Below are 14,233 nucleotides of genomic sequence, written 5' to 3' on the forward strand. Positions count from 1 at the left end.
GATTATACGAGGTCACATTATATTTTAGGCACGTGGAGATAAAATAATTTGCTCAGGATCACAGGATGTTGAAAGACGCCTTGATTTTAACCGAGTTCCCCGGTTACAAATTATTCAGCTCTACAAGGCAAGCTAACAAAAAGAAGGAACATATGAACATATGTGGGGTACTTTGGTTTCACCTTCACATGACTAGGAAGAAAGTGGAAGAAACGTACCGTGTTCAGGAGAAAAAAAATCCAAAAAATGGGTAGTTTTTAATCCAGAGTGACCGTGGCCTGTGTATCTCCATTGGCGGTGTACATTTTTGTGATCCCTATGCTTACAAGAGATGCGACCAAAAGCAAGATTTGTCTCATCTCCGGCTGCACTCCCCACAAAGCATCCATCCATCCCTTCCCTCTGTCCATCCCCCTCCTGTCGCCAAGGCAACCAAGAGAGCAGGGAGGCAGCAGCAGCATCCACACGCGCCAACCAAACACGGCCTCACACTACCCTCGCACCACAACCCTACGTACGACACCGTTCAAAACAGCCAATTGCAAGTTAGCTCGCGGTGACAGGTCCCGTTCACACCCCTTTCGCAGAGGACTTCAGCTGGATTGGTAGCTTCACGGTCACAAACGCCCGACTCCTTACTCCCTCGCTCTGGTTGGCCGGATGTCCCGTCAGTCAAATGAGCCGTTTACCCGCTTTTACTCCCCTCAAAATTGCAGATTTCTTTGAAAAAGCGGCGGGGGGAGGTCCGTGGCTGCGCCGTGGGCGGAAAGGAGACCGAAAGCTGGTCTGGGGGACCGAAGGCGTTCCCGTGAGGCGAAGGGCCCGCCCCTCTCGGTCGTCGGCGGCGGGCAGCAAATGGCGGACGGGCGCCTCCCCCGCGCGGGCGGGGCCTGCCTCCATTATTTATATTTTCTTTTTTCTCCCCTCCTCGGAGCCCTGACACGTCTGCAGTGAGTGAGTGGCATTGGCAGACTGTCAATCCCTCAGCAAAGAGGCCATCAAACAACATAAAACACACACACCGAGTTACACCGCCGGCCTCATAAATCCCAGCCCGGCTCCTCATATATATTATTAGCCTTTCGTTTTTTAAGCACATTAGCCTCCGAGCTTTGCAATTAATATCATTTTTTCACCTACCTTCACTGCCTCGCCTGCTTTTTCCTCAAACTTTTTGATTATTTCCCTGCATCTTTTGAGGAGTGGATTTGGCAGTGTATTTTATATTTTTGCTCCACTGCGTACCTTTTTACACACTTGCCAAAGGAGAGAATGGGACCTGAGGAACTTTTGTGCACGGAGATTTTGCTATAATTTTAAATTGGAGCAAAGAAGAAGAAAGGGAAGTTGGAGAGTTATACGTGCGCAGCAAGGACAGCACTGCAGGACGTGTGTTCACGTGTTTACAAGTTTTTTGCCTTCTATTTTTATTTTTCATTTATTTTTCCTAAAAGGAGAAATGTTGGCAGGGGCAGCCAGCTGAAAAGAAATGAGAAGAGGACAGTAGCCTAAAATGTTGGTCAAACGGATGAACTCGGTGGAGCTAAAGGATCATTGACATTCCTGAGGGGCTGATCAAGGAGGAGAGGGAAGATCCGAGGACTTAACATTGACTAGGAGCAGCAAGTGATGGGCTATCATTCTGTGCGTCTCCAGGCAGCAGATTCATCAGCCTCCGCCTCTCATTACTGGGGACAGCAGATCTGCTGACAAGCTTTATCACCAGATCCAAAACAAACAAAAAACTACTAATGCACGAATATTCGGGATCTGCTGACTCTCTTTTTTTATGTCTTTTCCCCCATTTGCTCCCCAATTCAACCGATTTCTTTAGAAGGGTGTGTTGAAAAAACTGATCGGAAAACATCCAGGGATCTGAAGAGGCTGCCGCGAAGACATCCCGAGAACTAAAGAACAGCTGGAGCTGAGAATTTCAACCCGAGGATCCTTGACTTAGACAAGCACGGGGGACAGACCTTTGGTTCCTTCCGTGTATTTTCCTGCAAAAAGGTCCTAGACAATTGCCGCCCCCACCTGATCCGCTGGCGGCTCCTTCGGGTCCTCGTTGAAAGGTTATCGCAAGTATCAGACGAGCCGAGGGCATCTCGGCACATGGGGACAGCATGCAGAGAAAACATCCAGAGACCTGAGAAGCAGCCAGGCACAGGAGCCTGAAATCTGAATGGGTTTTAACAGCAGTTATTGACATGTGTAGATTTCTTTGATAAAAGGGGTTCCTTGCCAAATCCTTACAAGCTCTGAATATTTTCTTGAAAAGAGACTAACGTCTGGTTACTTTATGCAAAGACTGCTAAATTTGAAAATGTGCTTGCAAAGACTCTGAGGTCTGAATATTTGTAAAGACACGGGGTGCCGAATATTTTCTTTTAAAGGCATTGTGACCCGAAGATTTGGTCCGCGCTCTGGATTTTCCAGCAAAACACTGAGCACCGAAAATGCACTTGCAAAGTCCGTGAGTTATCGAGGATTTTCCGGCTATGCAGACTCTTCTTCGGCAGCAGTCTCCGATTTCTGAATGAAATGCTCTTGTAAACATCCCAGGTACGCGCAGCTGCCGAGACTCCCCGACATCCACCGCCACACTTTCTGGCTCCAAGTCTGCTCTGCCGCCCATCGCTGCTCCTGATCGCCTCTTTTTCTCCAGGAGACGCTGCAAGATACGCTCCCAGATCTGCCCGGATCCCTGTGCACGCACGCCCGCCACGACCCCCCCTCCCCAGGCCCCTGGCGATTGATCGGGCTGCGGTGCACAGCATCAGCAGCCGGAAGAGCATGGACGAGCAGTCCAGGATGTTGCAGACTCTGGCTGGGGTGAACCTGGCTGGCCACTCGGTGCAAGGGGGGATGTCCCTGCCTCCTCCTCACGGCGGGCACGACGGGACCGACCAGGGCGATGGCCGGAAACAGGACATCGGAGACATCCTTCACCAGATCATGACCATCACAGACCAGAGCCTGGACGAGGCTCAAGCAAAGTTGGTGCCCACTTCTCAGCTATTTCTGTCTTCCCTACCCCTCTTCAGCCCCCTATACTCCAGCAGAAGGCATCTACGGCCCTCTGCAGACCTGCCGCTTGCCTTTAACGATTATCACCTATTCGCAGCGGCTGTTACTCTGTAAATTGCATTGTCCCATTCCAGCCTCACTCATTTTTCCCCTCTTAGGTGTACATACCTCCCAGCTCGCTCAGGATTCTGCCAGGATCCTCCGTGGTCCCATGGTTCCCCACTTCCTTGTACATGAATAGCAGTTTCCACTTCTGCGAGCCCGTGGACCACTGCTCATGCTTGCCAGGATGTCTGTATGACTTGCTCGCTCCTTTCCCAAAGTTCAGTTACCGACCTCTTTCACTATGTGAAGGCGTTCCCATTCACAGTAAGAAATGGTCTACTGGGATATGGGTAAGGTGCTAGAACCCTGTACATATATATGCTAGAGTCCTTAAATATGAGTCCGGTGCCACACTCCCCCAGATGTGTATGCCAGTAGCCAGGCTCCTAAATATGTGCACTGTCCCTAATTCTAAAAGCCCCCGCCCGTGCATGTCAAAGAAAGATGAAGAAATCTCGGCGGCGTCGCCTCTAAGCCTTTCTTACAGGAGCCCCCTGTCTTTGGCATGGGCGCCCATGCAGTAATAGCCCCAAACAACGGCTCTGTTCGAACCGATTAGTGCTAAACGACCGGGCCTGATTTAATATGTCTGTGTACAGAGCAGCACCGCTGGTGTTCCGGTTTGGTCTTTCTCCCCTCCCTACCCCGCTGTTGCGGTGACCCCTCACTTTGCACCCCACAGCGGATGCTCCATATTTATAGCCAGGGGTCATCAGCAGAGCAGCTAGGACTCTTTTAATGATATATCCTTTTTTACTGTAGCCGATGTCCATCTTGCATGTTACTGCCCCCAAACAACCCTGTACCCCACGCCTTTCATCTTCCAGGGCAAGCGATCCCTGACTGTTGTATGGTTATTAGCCAAAGGCTTGTTCCCATCCCGTATATTGGAGTCATGATTTGGGTGCCGTCTTTTTTATATTTCCCTTAGTTGCGATATATGCTTTGGTGTCTGCCATTCCATTAGCACTCCTGTCATCTGCTGCACATTCAGAAGCACACTTAGCCCGCCGTGCTCTCCTCCTCCACGAGTCCTAGTGACAGGCACCACGCCACGGCGCCCAGATGCAGCTTCTCACCCACCTCCACCTCCGGAGCGCTCAATAAGCCTCCCCTCTAATATCCCCGAAAGAACAGGCTCCTGTGACGCGATGGCAGCGCTGACACGGGAGTGTTGGAGAAGAAACCAGGCCCAAAAGAAACACGAAACAAGTCTAGATGTTAGCACTTCATAAATCATTCCAGGGCAACCAGGGGAACGGCCCAGGACAGCCAACTCATTTATGTGGAATATGGCCCAGAAAATGGGAGCAGGCAACCTGTAGGAGATTTGCTCCAAGGGCCTCGGAGTTGCCATTTATTAAACTGTTTGTAGACACATTCAAAGGGGTAGAGGGTTGTGCGTTTACACTTTGCACAGTTTACACCTTGTTCCCGACAGGTTTGATCAGTGCTTTTTCATTAAAGCTGATTTTGTCTTGGCCGCTCGTCTCTTTTAAGGCAGTTGCCACTTTCTTCGTGCTTTTTGAATACATCAATTGTCTGAGCAGCACGCCCAGCCCTTCTGGGAGAGTTAAGTGAAGGCAACAATCTCCCTATCCCACTGCCCACATTTCTCCCACCCGCATGCCTTCTACTTTCTCAAATGTATCTGCTGACACATTCAATAAAGCTAAATTGCGTGCTCTGTTGCCACATTGCTAACATTTTATTGTTCGTGCTGTGTTTTATCTCTGCAGGAAGCATGCCTTGAATTGCCACAGGATGAAGCCCGCCCTCTTCAGTGTACTCTGCGAAATAAAGGAAAAAACAGGTAAGAATCTGTCATTTAGCAACCTGATTTTACTTGGGATCCTTCCCCCAGGCTCTGCCTCCGATCCCATGAGCCAGGCGTCGCCATCTTTCATCGCTGTTTCGCCTTCCCTCTGTCTTGAGGGGGAATGTCAGTCAGTCTGAAGTTACTTTTAGCATTCCTTAAAATTCTGGAGGTACCAATGAATGTAGGTGAAGCGCGATGGAGCATCAGGGGTTGTATGGAGGCCCTGCATGCCCGAGAGCAGCCTGCTGCTTGGCACGGTGGCAGTGTATGTTACAGTAACAATCTTAGCCTGGGTGTCAAGGCTGGGAGAATCTTCCCCAGCAGCAAGGCAGGTTGTTTAGACAGAAGTAATGGAATCTGTCGAATTCACTGGCTGCGACCTTCACCTCTGTGCCTTTGGTCACATCTATTCATTCAGGTGTGCTTTTGATACTATAGAAAGTGAAGTAGAGAATTGTTGTCAGCTCAGGGACTGGTGAAGGCCCCAGCCCAGCAAGCACCACACGCCTCCCTGTTCAGCCCCAGTTGTTGGCTCCCCAGACTGAAACTGTACAATTGACAGGAATGAGCACTTCCCAGACCGGTGCATTGACCTCACGTGGTGACGATTCCTCCTGCCATTCACATTAGGCATTTGACTTGGTATTACCGAAGCCGTGATTGAGGAAGTGATGAGCTCACATATAAAGTATGTCAAAAGATTGGGAAATGTTTGCATCTTCAAGCCATGCAAAGAGATGAGTAATTGCTCGCATATTTCATGCACGTTTTCTGCACACATTTAACAGTTTTGTTTTCGGTCAGGAAATATGTGGAATGCCATTTGTTATCTTTATTCACAAGGAATAGAGAATATTTTTAACAATGTGCACTGTGTAATCAATACAGTGGTTGTTGAGAGAAACACGAAAGCATATGTTTCAGGTTTCCTTTTCATCACACAGTAGCATGTAGAAATCAGAATCTGATGTACGTGTCAGCTAATAATGCATAAATACTAGAACATATATACGTGAGTGCATACAATGTAGATGATGCAACCTGACAGATATATGTGTGTGCATCTCCCTGTGGTGTGGAAGGGCATATATGTGTGCTTTCTCAAGTGCACCATTGACTGGAAAGTGTTCTAAACGCAACTCCTTGAGCTATCGTATCCGCAGCAGTTTAGTCCTTTCAGTACTGTCATGTACTGGCATGTACTGGCAGCACATGTTAACATTTTCTAACACAATGTGCAAAATCTAAAATCTTTCTGGCAGAGCATGCTTCCCTTTATCGTGAGAATTCATGTTCACTAGAGTGTCTAATGCACTTAGTAATAGTGAATGGTACATTAATATGATCATCCATTTCTCATCCCTAACCTTATCCGTGAGCATTTCCCTTACTAACTAAATGATTGGGGGTGGAGGGGCAAGAAAGGATGATGTAACAGATCCCGCATGTCCTCTTTTTATCGTAAATGATGTTGTCTGAGGTCATTCCATGTCTTGGTCTCCTTCTATGTCTGTTAATAGCCATGCAGCGGTTTACGAGCTGTGTGTTGTGGATATGACAGGGGATACCACTTTATCTCACATTATGCTGTATAACAGATGTGCAGTTTTACCCTGCATTTCCACTATACTCTGTGCCCTACTTCCCTTACTCCTACCGGCTGCTCCAGTTTGCATTTGTTCCTTGGCTTCTGCCAGAGTTTTTGTTTGTCCAGCTTCAGACATTTTCCCATCCTTCTATGGGCACATAGATACTACGAGCATATTTCAGGGGAGAAGGCGTGAGATGCCAAAGCAGATTTGTACTCCAGGGTTAGCTGTCTTTGGTTGAACGAAAATCTTTTGCAAGCCAGGGTAAAGGTAAGTGAAGACGAAACATAGGTGGTCTATAGAATGGATATTTAATTGCTGGTATTTCTGCACATGGCAGCCATGGCTGAGAGAATTATTCTAGCATTTTCTAAAGTTATATTGCTTGGTATTTATAATCGTATTTCTTAAGGAGACCACTTTGTAAATGTTTAAAATACATATATGTATAAGCAAGCCGTTTTACAACATACGTTCACCCCAATAAAGTCAAGATGTCACAAATAAGATTGCTCTAAAGAGGGAGTATAGGTGTGCGCATTTGCCCCATTTGGTTAGGTGTACAACCTGAAACTTCCCTGTTTGAAATGTGATTTTTAATTGGATACTGAAGTACAAAAAAGATAAGGTACATTTTTTCAACGAATAAAGCATCTAAATACATAAAAAAAATCTGAGTGATGCCAGCTTAGTTTTCAAATTATAGAGCAATGTAAGAAGCTTTGGAAATATATCTTTAAATGTTGTTTTGCGTACAGTTGTTTTGCCTCGAGGTCTGATTTTTTTGGCACAGGAAAAGTAGAGTACAGTTTACTAGTGCTTTGTCGTGCTTTCTAAAACATTTGAGCAGATAATCAGCAATGTTATTTCTATCTCGTAGTGTCTTTTATCTGTTTAGTTTAGAAACCACTGGCTTCTTAAATGCTCATAATGTAGTGTATTACTTCACTTCCTTAGTAGTAAGATGTGTCTTTATTATTAAATTTGACCAGTGTTTGGTGAAGCAAGAGTTCATGATTTTAGGGTAGATATTTGGCCGGGCAGAATGCGTTGCCTCACTTACATAGAGACACGGTTTCCTCAAGAATTATTTGGGCAGGATGCTTTTTATGTGACCGCAGCAAATCATGTTTGTCTTACAACTTGTTCGCACTGCTCCGTGATATATGAAACTTGCCAAGAATCAATGCACTGCCAAGTCAATTTGCTTATCGCTTGCTCAAACTTATACAAATATAGCCCTAATTATAAAATCATTTTATTTTAAACATAAATGTGTCTGTGCATTACCACATGCAACCACGAGATAGCAGGCATTTCCAAAACACATATAACAAATGAATGTGTTTTTAAAGATTGGGATAGACTGGGCTGTGTCCGTGATGCCCTATTGATGTTGAACTTCAGCTTCTCGACGGGACTTGGTTTTATGAATAGGGTTCTCTTCACACCAAACTGCCCAATCACGCCAATAACGTGCCAGTGGGACTGCAGTGCATAGTCTGATCAGACCACAGTGCAATTCCATGTGATTGTCATATGTTTGTAGTTGTATATATTTAATAAAACTTCTGCAGTTTTTCATTGTCTAGCAGTCCGTTTAACAGCGTGTTTATTCTTAAATATTAGTCTCTCTTAGAACAGCCTCTGAATTGGTTAAGGAGTGAATGGTTTCATGTCTGGAAATGTCTAGTATAAGGGACATTGATAGCTGCCAACCAAGCTATAATTTAACCCCTCCCTCACATGAACCACAGACCTTAAATAGGTTTCATTTACTACTAATGCCTAATGGCATACACGATGGGCTGCCAGATTTGTGGCCTTTGTGAAGCTTATAAGCAGGACTGACCGAGGAAGATCATAAAACTTAATGAACTTGTAGTCTGCATGAAGTGTCCACAGGGGAGGAAGAAGGGAAAGGCCTGCTTGTCTCCATGGGCGGTTTGAAGGTTTATTTTTTTATGTGCAAAGAACAAGCAGCAAATGGGTTGCATATATTGTGACCTGTACTGCAAGGTCAAGGTGCATGTTCCGTCCATAAAGGTTCGGCAGGGGTTTAGAAACAAACTTCACTAACTGTGAGGATTGAGAATTATGCAGCTCATTTTTCTGAATCAATCTATCTATCTATCTATCTATCTATCTATCTATCTATCTATCTATCTATCTATCTATCTATCTATCTATCTATCTATCTATCTACCTGCTTGTGAAGTCTCATTACTTCATTTATGAAATATGACAGGATAAGTATGAACACGCCTGTAGTACACATTTTTATCATCAACATTTGTTTTTTAAAATTATTATTTCAATTATTTCTGTTCTGCTATTAACATATTCACAATTCATGTAAGAACATTTACACATTTTATATTAATTATAAATGTAATACTGGCTTAGCTGTACAGCTGCACGTGTCTCAATTATGTTTTTTCAAAATATACTTGCTGAATAATTATAACACGCATAAATTAAAGAATATCTGTATGAAAGTGGACTCAAATATACTGTAGAACATTTTTTGTGTGCTAATATTTGACACAGTAAACAATAGTGAGAAGAACATAGTATTCTGCTAGATTTGCACATAATTATTTTTCTGTAAACAGGCTCATCATCATTTAGCCAGCTGTACTCAACAAACACTGCATAAAAAGTGTCTCCTAACCCTGCTCAATATCCTGGAAGGAAAACTATTGACTGTTGACTATTAAGCTATAAGCTTGTAAGTAGTACTGATTGATTTAGACAAATATGGATTTACGAAAAATATGCATTTTTTATCAGAATGTTGATAGTCCCACAGCTGGTTGCCCTTTATAATGCAAGCACGTTAGCTGAATTGTTTCTGTGTAATTAATACTTTTTAACTTAAGGCGCACCTTGCACAGTACAGACTTTGTATGTACAATTAAAAGCCAGGTGTTTAGCATTAAGTTCACGCAGAGACAGGCATCTACTACAGATGCGATTGTATGCCATTCTGTTACTACTGGCAATAAGTTACTCAGCTTAAGCAATACAAGTGTACCCTACGAATTTCAATATTTTCTATTTGTTACCACGATTTTGTTTTCCTTATCATAGCTATGAAACACGGTTTACTGTTGTAACAGTTGTACTCCAAATTCTGATTTTTAGCAAGCAACATCATCCAAACATGTTTTCTAAATTACTAGAATTGATTTTGTCTTAAAGACAGTGCCAATGTATGCTTTATTATCATTCTCTTGACCCAGCATTCGGTAGGACAGTAGTACATACTTTTAAGACAGAACGGTTTCCCTTGCAAATATTGGTAAGGGTACTGGCACCTATGCATCTATCAATCAATCAGGGAATTTATAGAGCGCACCACTCACCCGTAAGGGACTCAAGGCGCTGGGGGCGTTCGGGCAGCTCCGAGGTCATCCGAAGAGCCATGTCTGTATGCCCCTTTAGTCTGGGCTCTGCGGTTTATGTGCCCACTGCCTTTATTGTGCCTGCACACGCTCACTGTGAGTGTTTCATGAGACTGATCAAAGTGATAATGCAGCAGTTTCTAGCAGTCATTTCACAAACGAGCTTGAACATGTTATGGCCTTTCCTTGGTCACTGCAGGCACATGTCTTGTTGGCTGTGCTTTTGTTTCAATCCCGTGTTGAACCGGGAAACATAAGATTAAACCTGCCCTTTGACTGTCGATGCTGTTCTCTGCAGCCCGTTCTGCGTGTGGATTCTGCCATTTCACGGCCTGGGAAGCATGGCCTGTGTGTTTTCTCAGCTGTTTTTGCTTCATCGTTTGTTTTATCAAGGTGATCCGTGCTGTTCAGATAAGACATGACAAACAAGCCTGCTTTTCAGCAGCCTTCTGACCCTTGGCCACCTTTGTTTTTTCTCCAATAAACCCTTCACAATGTTGACTAGAAATGGAGTAAAAATTCACATGAATATTTAATATAAATTATTCAGCTTTCTGTCAGGTTCTTCGGTGACTGCTTTTATAAAGTTTGAGTGATACTTCCACATAGCTGATGAATTACACCTTTCAGCAGGGTTCCACAGCAACTTTAGAGAGCAATATTGAGTTAGACATAGCTTCAATCTCCACAACATGCTTGAAGTTGGAGGCACACATTCCACGTCACATTAAGCACAGCCTAGATTGCCTGTGTATGTTGTTCAACCAATATAATGCAAACTGAACTCCACAGGTTAGAAATATAACATTTAAACTAAGACAAACGTGCAATTGAAAAACAGTGCCGACCAACTTTAGAGTTCCACCTTCATGGCAAAACCGCCGCAGCACGTAAGTGTGCATGCCTTTTTTTCTTCTGTTTAAAATGTCCCCCCCCAAAAAGAAAAATATGAAATATAATGATAATATATATGTTCGGGTTTTGACACAATTATGTTCATTTTGTTTACTCCAGTTAGTGAAAAAGACTCTAATATACCATATTGAGGTGTGTCTAATGAACTAAATACTTTCTTATTATATATCTGTTCTACACATAACTACAAAGTATAAAACTAATGAAATCTTTAAAAAAAAGTGTGCATGCATTTCTCCACTGTCTCACAGCACCTCAGTGCTTGTTACAGCCTCTGCTTCTGTTAATTGATCTGTTCTCCTCTTACCTAGTTTCAAAAGGGCTGTTAGATCATATGATTGGATGCTAAGCAGTAGTTGCAGTTTGACATGGTTGCAGAATCTGTTGTCAGCCATCGGTCAATGGCAGTGATTTGTATTATTCAGAAGTGAGGCCATGTGATTGAAAATTGACTGCATCCTGTTTCCAATTACAGAGATTGGTTGCTTTGTGCAAGAGAGCATGCACGCTGAATTATTTTAGTATTTTGGAGATAGGCAATGCCATTATGAGTGGACTGACTTTAATTTGTGAGCACAGTTTGTTGACAGAAAGAGCTGTCTACACAAAATTAAATCTAAAAGTTATAAGCATTGGGAGCTATGTCCACTCGGCACCTCTGGCAAAAAATCATTTTTGAATAGGGTCTTTAAAAGCAAAGGTATAATAATATCAATAGGAAATTATTTACGAAACTTAAAAGAACAACCACAATCCAGGTTTAAAATTACCTGTGGACTTTTACATGTCTAAACTATATTTTATGTGTACAATACACAATTTGCAAAGCTAATCTTCCTGTTCCGATTGCATAGCAGGTGGCCATGAGCATTGTTTTTAATTATCTAGCCGCAAAGCCAAAATGTAATAAAAGGAATGCGCTCTATATTTAAAATGGTAATTGTAGTGATTACTGGTGACACCGTTCATATTAACATGAAGACATAGCTGCGCATGTAAAAAACACACAGACCACAGCAATGAACCTATTGAAATTGCAAATGCAAACAGGCTCTCGCAGATACTAGTAACTTTAGCAATTATAAGTTTGGTGAGCAGTAGTAAACCAGTGTGTGGTATAAGTGCTTAGGGAGAGATATGTAGAACAGTTTTGCAATGCAGGGTGGTGTGCTGTGTGTTTGAGCATTTCTTGGCTCCCTCTAAACTGCTATTGTGAGCCTGAAGCAGATTTCCCCATTGCTAATGCCCTAGAAGTATTAATTCACTTTGATATGCTAATTAGAGGGCATTATGCAAGAAATGAGATTAAGTAGGCAGCATGAAGCCATTTGCCTGTCAGTAAATTGAGAGCTTTAGCATCAGGAGAAGCTTTGTTTTTTCCGAGTTTCTCTTGGTTTTGCATATAAATAAAATTGATTGAAAGGTCCAGAGAAGCCTCTGGAACACTGGTAGTTCGTTTCCTCTCCTTTGATTATTTAAACGTAATGTTACTTTGTATGAATTTTAATTGATCTAATGGAATTCTGCAGAACATGAGCAGTTTCACTGTAAACTGATTCTATACATCAGAACAGCTATTTGTCCTGGACCTTTACTTTTTGCTCCCTGTAGCATATACACAAGAACTGTAAAGAGTTATACTGGTTACACTATTGTTAACAGCAGTTCCTTATAACTGAAGATATTTGAATGCTGTGCAATGGTCTCCTTTTCTTTTAAATGTTTTTTTTCATCATTCCATGTGGGTTGTATTTGTTTCCTATTGAAATCACGAAGATACAGTAGTTCATTTAGGGAGGCAGTGGATGTTAAGCTGGCTATTAAATTGATATATTTTTGCACAAGAGATATAAAAAATGGCTCAGTGGTACATGTGTCAAGTGTCCATGATCACTTAAGAATATTACTGACTGGCACAGCGGGTGAAGGATTACTCCATTCAGCTCCACGCCTATTGGTTTCATGGTTTATTTGTGAAGTGAGCATGAGGTTGTTTTGAATTTAAGCCTTCATGCATCCTTTTTTCCCTCTAAAGAACCGACAATGAATTATTTAAAAAAAACACAAAAAAAACTCTTGCAAAGAAAAAGAAATGTAGCATGAAAAAGAAAAGAGCCTGTTATTTTTGGGTGCTGTAGTACAATAGAGTTGTAGTATCTGAAACACTAAAATGTTAATAAGCAGTCAGTATTTGTAGCAGAAAAAATAGTCCATTACATGAAAATAAAAAGTTTGATCTTATAAAGTATAAAAAAGCTTTATATTCCCACCCTTTTCCATTAACAACCTTTCTAATTTGTCCTTGGATTCCTGCTTTGCGGCTTTTTAGCTATAGCTTTATGTAGCTAGAATCAATGTACTCAAAAGTCACATCAGAGCATTGGATGCCCCTTCCTACAGTCACACTGATGTTTATTTTAACTTAAAACTGAATCAACGGTATCAGTGGAGTAATAGGATCAGCTGCAGTCACATTGTTTAGTTAAAATATTATGTACATAGCAAGAAAGTGCTAAGATTATCTGTCCATAGGGCGGACAGAAAACAAACTGTGCAGCGTTTCTTATTCCACTTCGAAGGGCTTGTCCCCCATACTTATAATATGCTGTGTAATTGAAAAAGTGCAAATGATCACCAAAATATACGACAAACCATAGGTTTAACATTATCTCATGTCGAGGGTGCTAAAGTCAAATCCATCTCTATGTAAAACCAAGTTCTGGGTGATAATGCGAAGTGACTGTCCCTCGAATTTTTGGGGTGAGCTACATCCATGTGTGTATCTGAATAGAGACTGAGACTGCTGTGATGCTCAATCATATTGCCCCTTGCAATGGCAATCAGTATAATTATCAAAATAAGTTAGCGAACATGTCTGCATTTTGTTTCAGTAATTTCTTGATATTTCTGCTCTACTTGACTCAAAAGTGGCAGATAGAAACTCAACGGTGGATGCTAACAACATTTTTTAAGATAAAATGTTAAATGACGAATAGAGAAGCTGCATCATATGTAATACATTATATAGATAAAACTAAGTGGTTGTTGGGCCGAGGGGATTCTGAATCCTAACTTGCTGTTGTTTGGGGTATGCAGATGATAAAGTTTGGTGAGGCAACAGTGGGTTTAGAATTGCAGAATGCCTGCAGTATGGGGGGGGCCTGCTCAATGTGAAGTGCGACATCCATAGGTGATGCCAGTGTTTTGGAATTTCATTTATATAGCTCTTGATTATCTAACGAGGCACTGTAATGTTTTTGGTGCAGAGACGGAACTGTACTCTGTACATTTTAGACCATAAGCGAGAGCTCATCAATATGGCCTTTGATTTTCTGTCCCATATGGATTTTAAAAATGCCGGCCACTCCAGG

The 14,233-nt window shown here is 42.6% G+C and overlaps 1 protein-coding gene across 6 annotated transcripts in view; it reads left to right on the forward strand.

Annotated features, from left to right (window-relative positions):
* Positions 1-712: 712 nt before the first annotated feature.
* The window catches only part of PBX3 (PBX homeobox 3), a 339,539-nt gene continuing 326,018 nt past the window's right edge, over positions 713-14,233 (forward strand). For 3 of the 6 annotated variants that reach the window (XR_015296106.1, XM_086924705.1, XM_086924704.1), the window contains exons 1-2: positions 1,198-2,996; positions 4,872-4,945. Coding sequence is in view for 4 of the 6 variants with exons in the window: in XM_086924705.1 (XP_086780831.1) it covers positions 2,794-2,996; positions 4,872-4,945 (277 nt within the window). In the remaining 2 variants the exon portion in view is untranslated. Of the gene's footprint in view, positions 2,997-4,871; positions 4,946-14,233 lie in introns of all 6 variants that reach the window. The other 3 variants (XM_086924707.1, XR_015296107.1, XM_086924703.1) reach the window with 3 other exon arrangements.

Source organism: Lissotriton vulgaris, chromosome 5 (assembly GCF_964263255.1).
Source record: "Lissotriton vulgaris chromosome 5, aLisVul1.2, whole genome shotgun sequence".
In the NCBI taxonomy this organism is placed as follows: Eukaryota; Metazoa; Chordata; class Amphibia; order Caudata; family Salamandridae; genus Lissotriton; species Lissotriton vulgaris.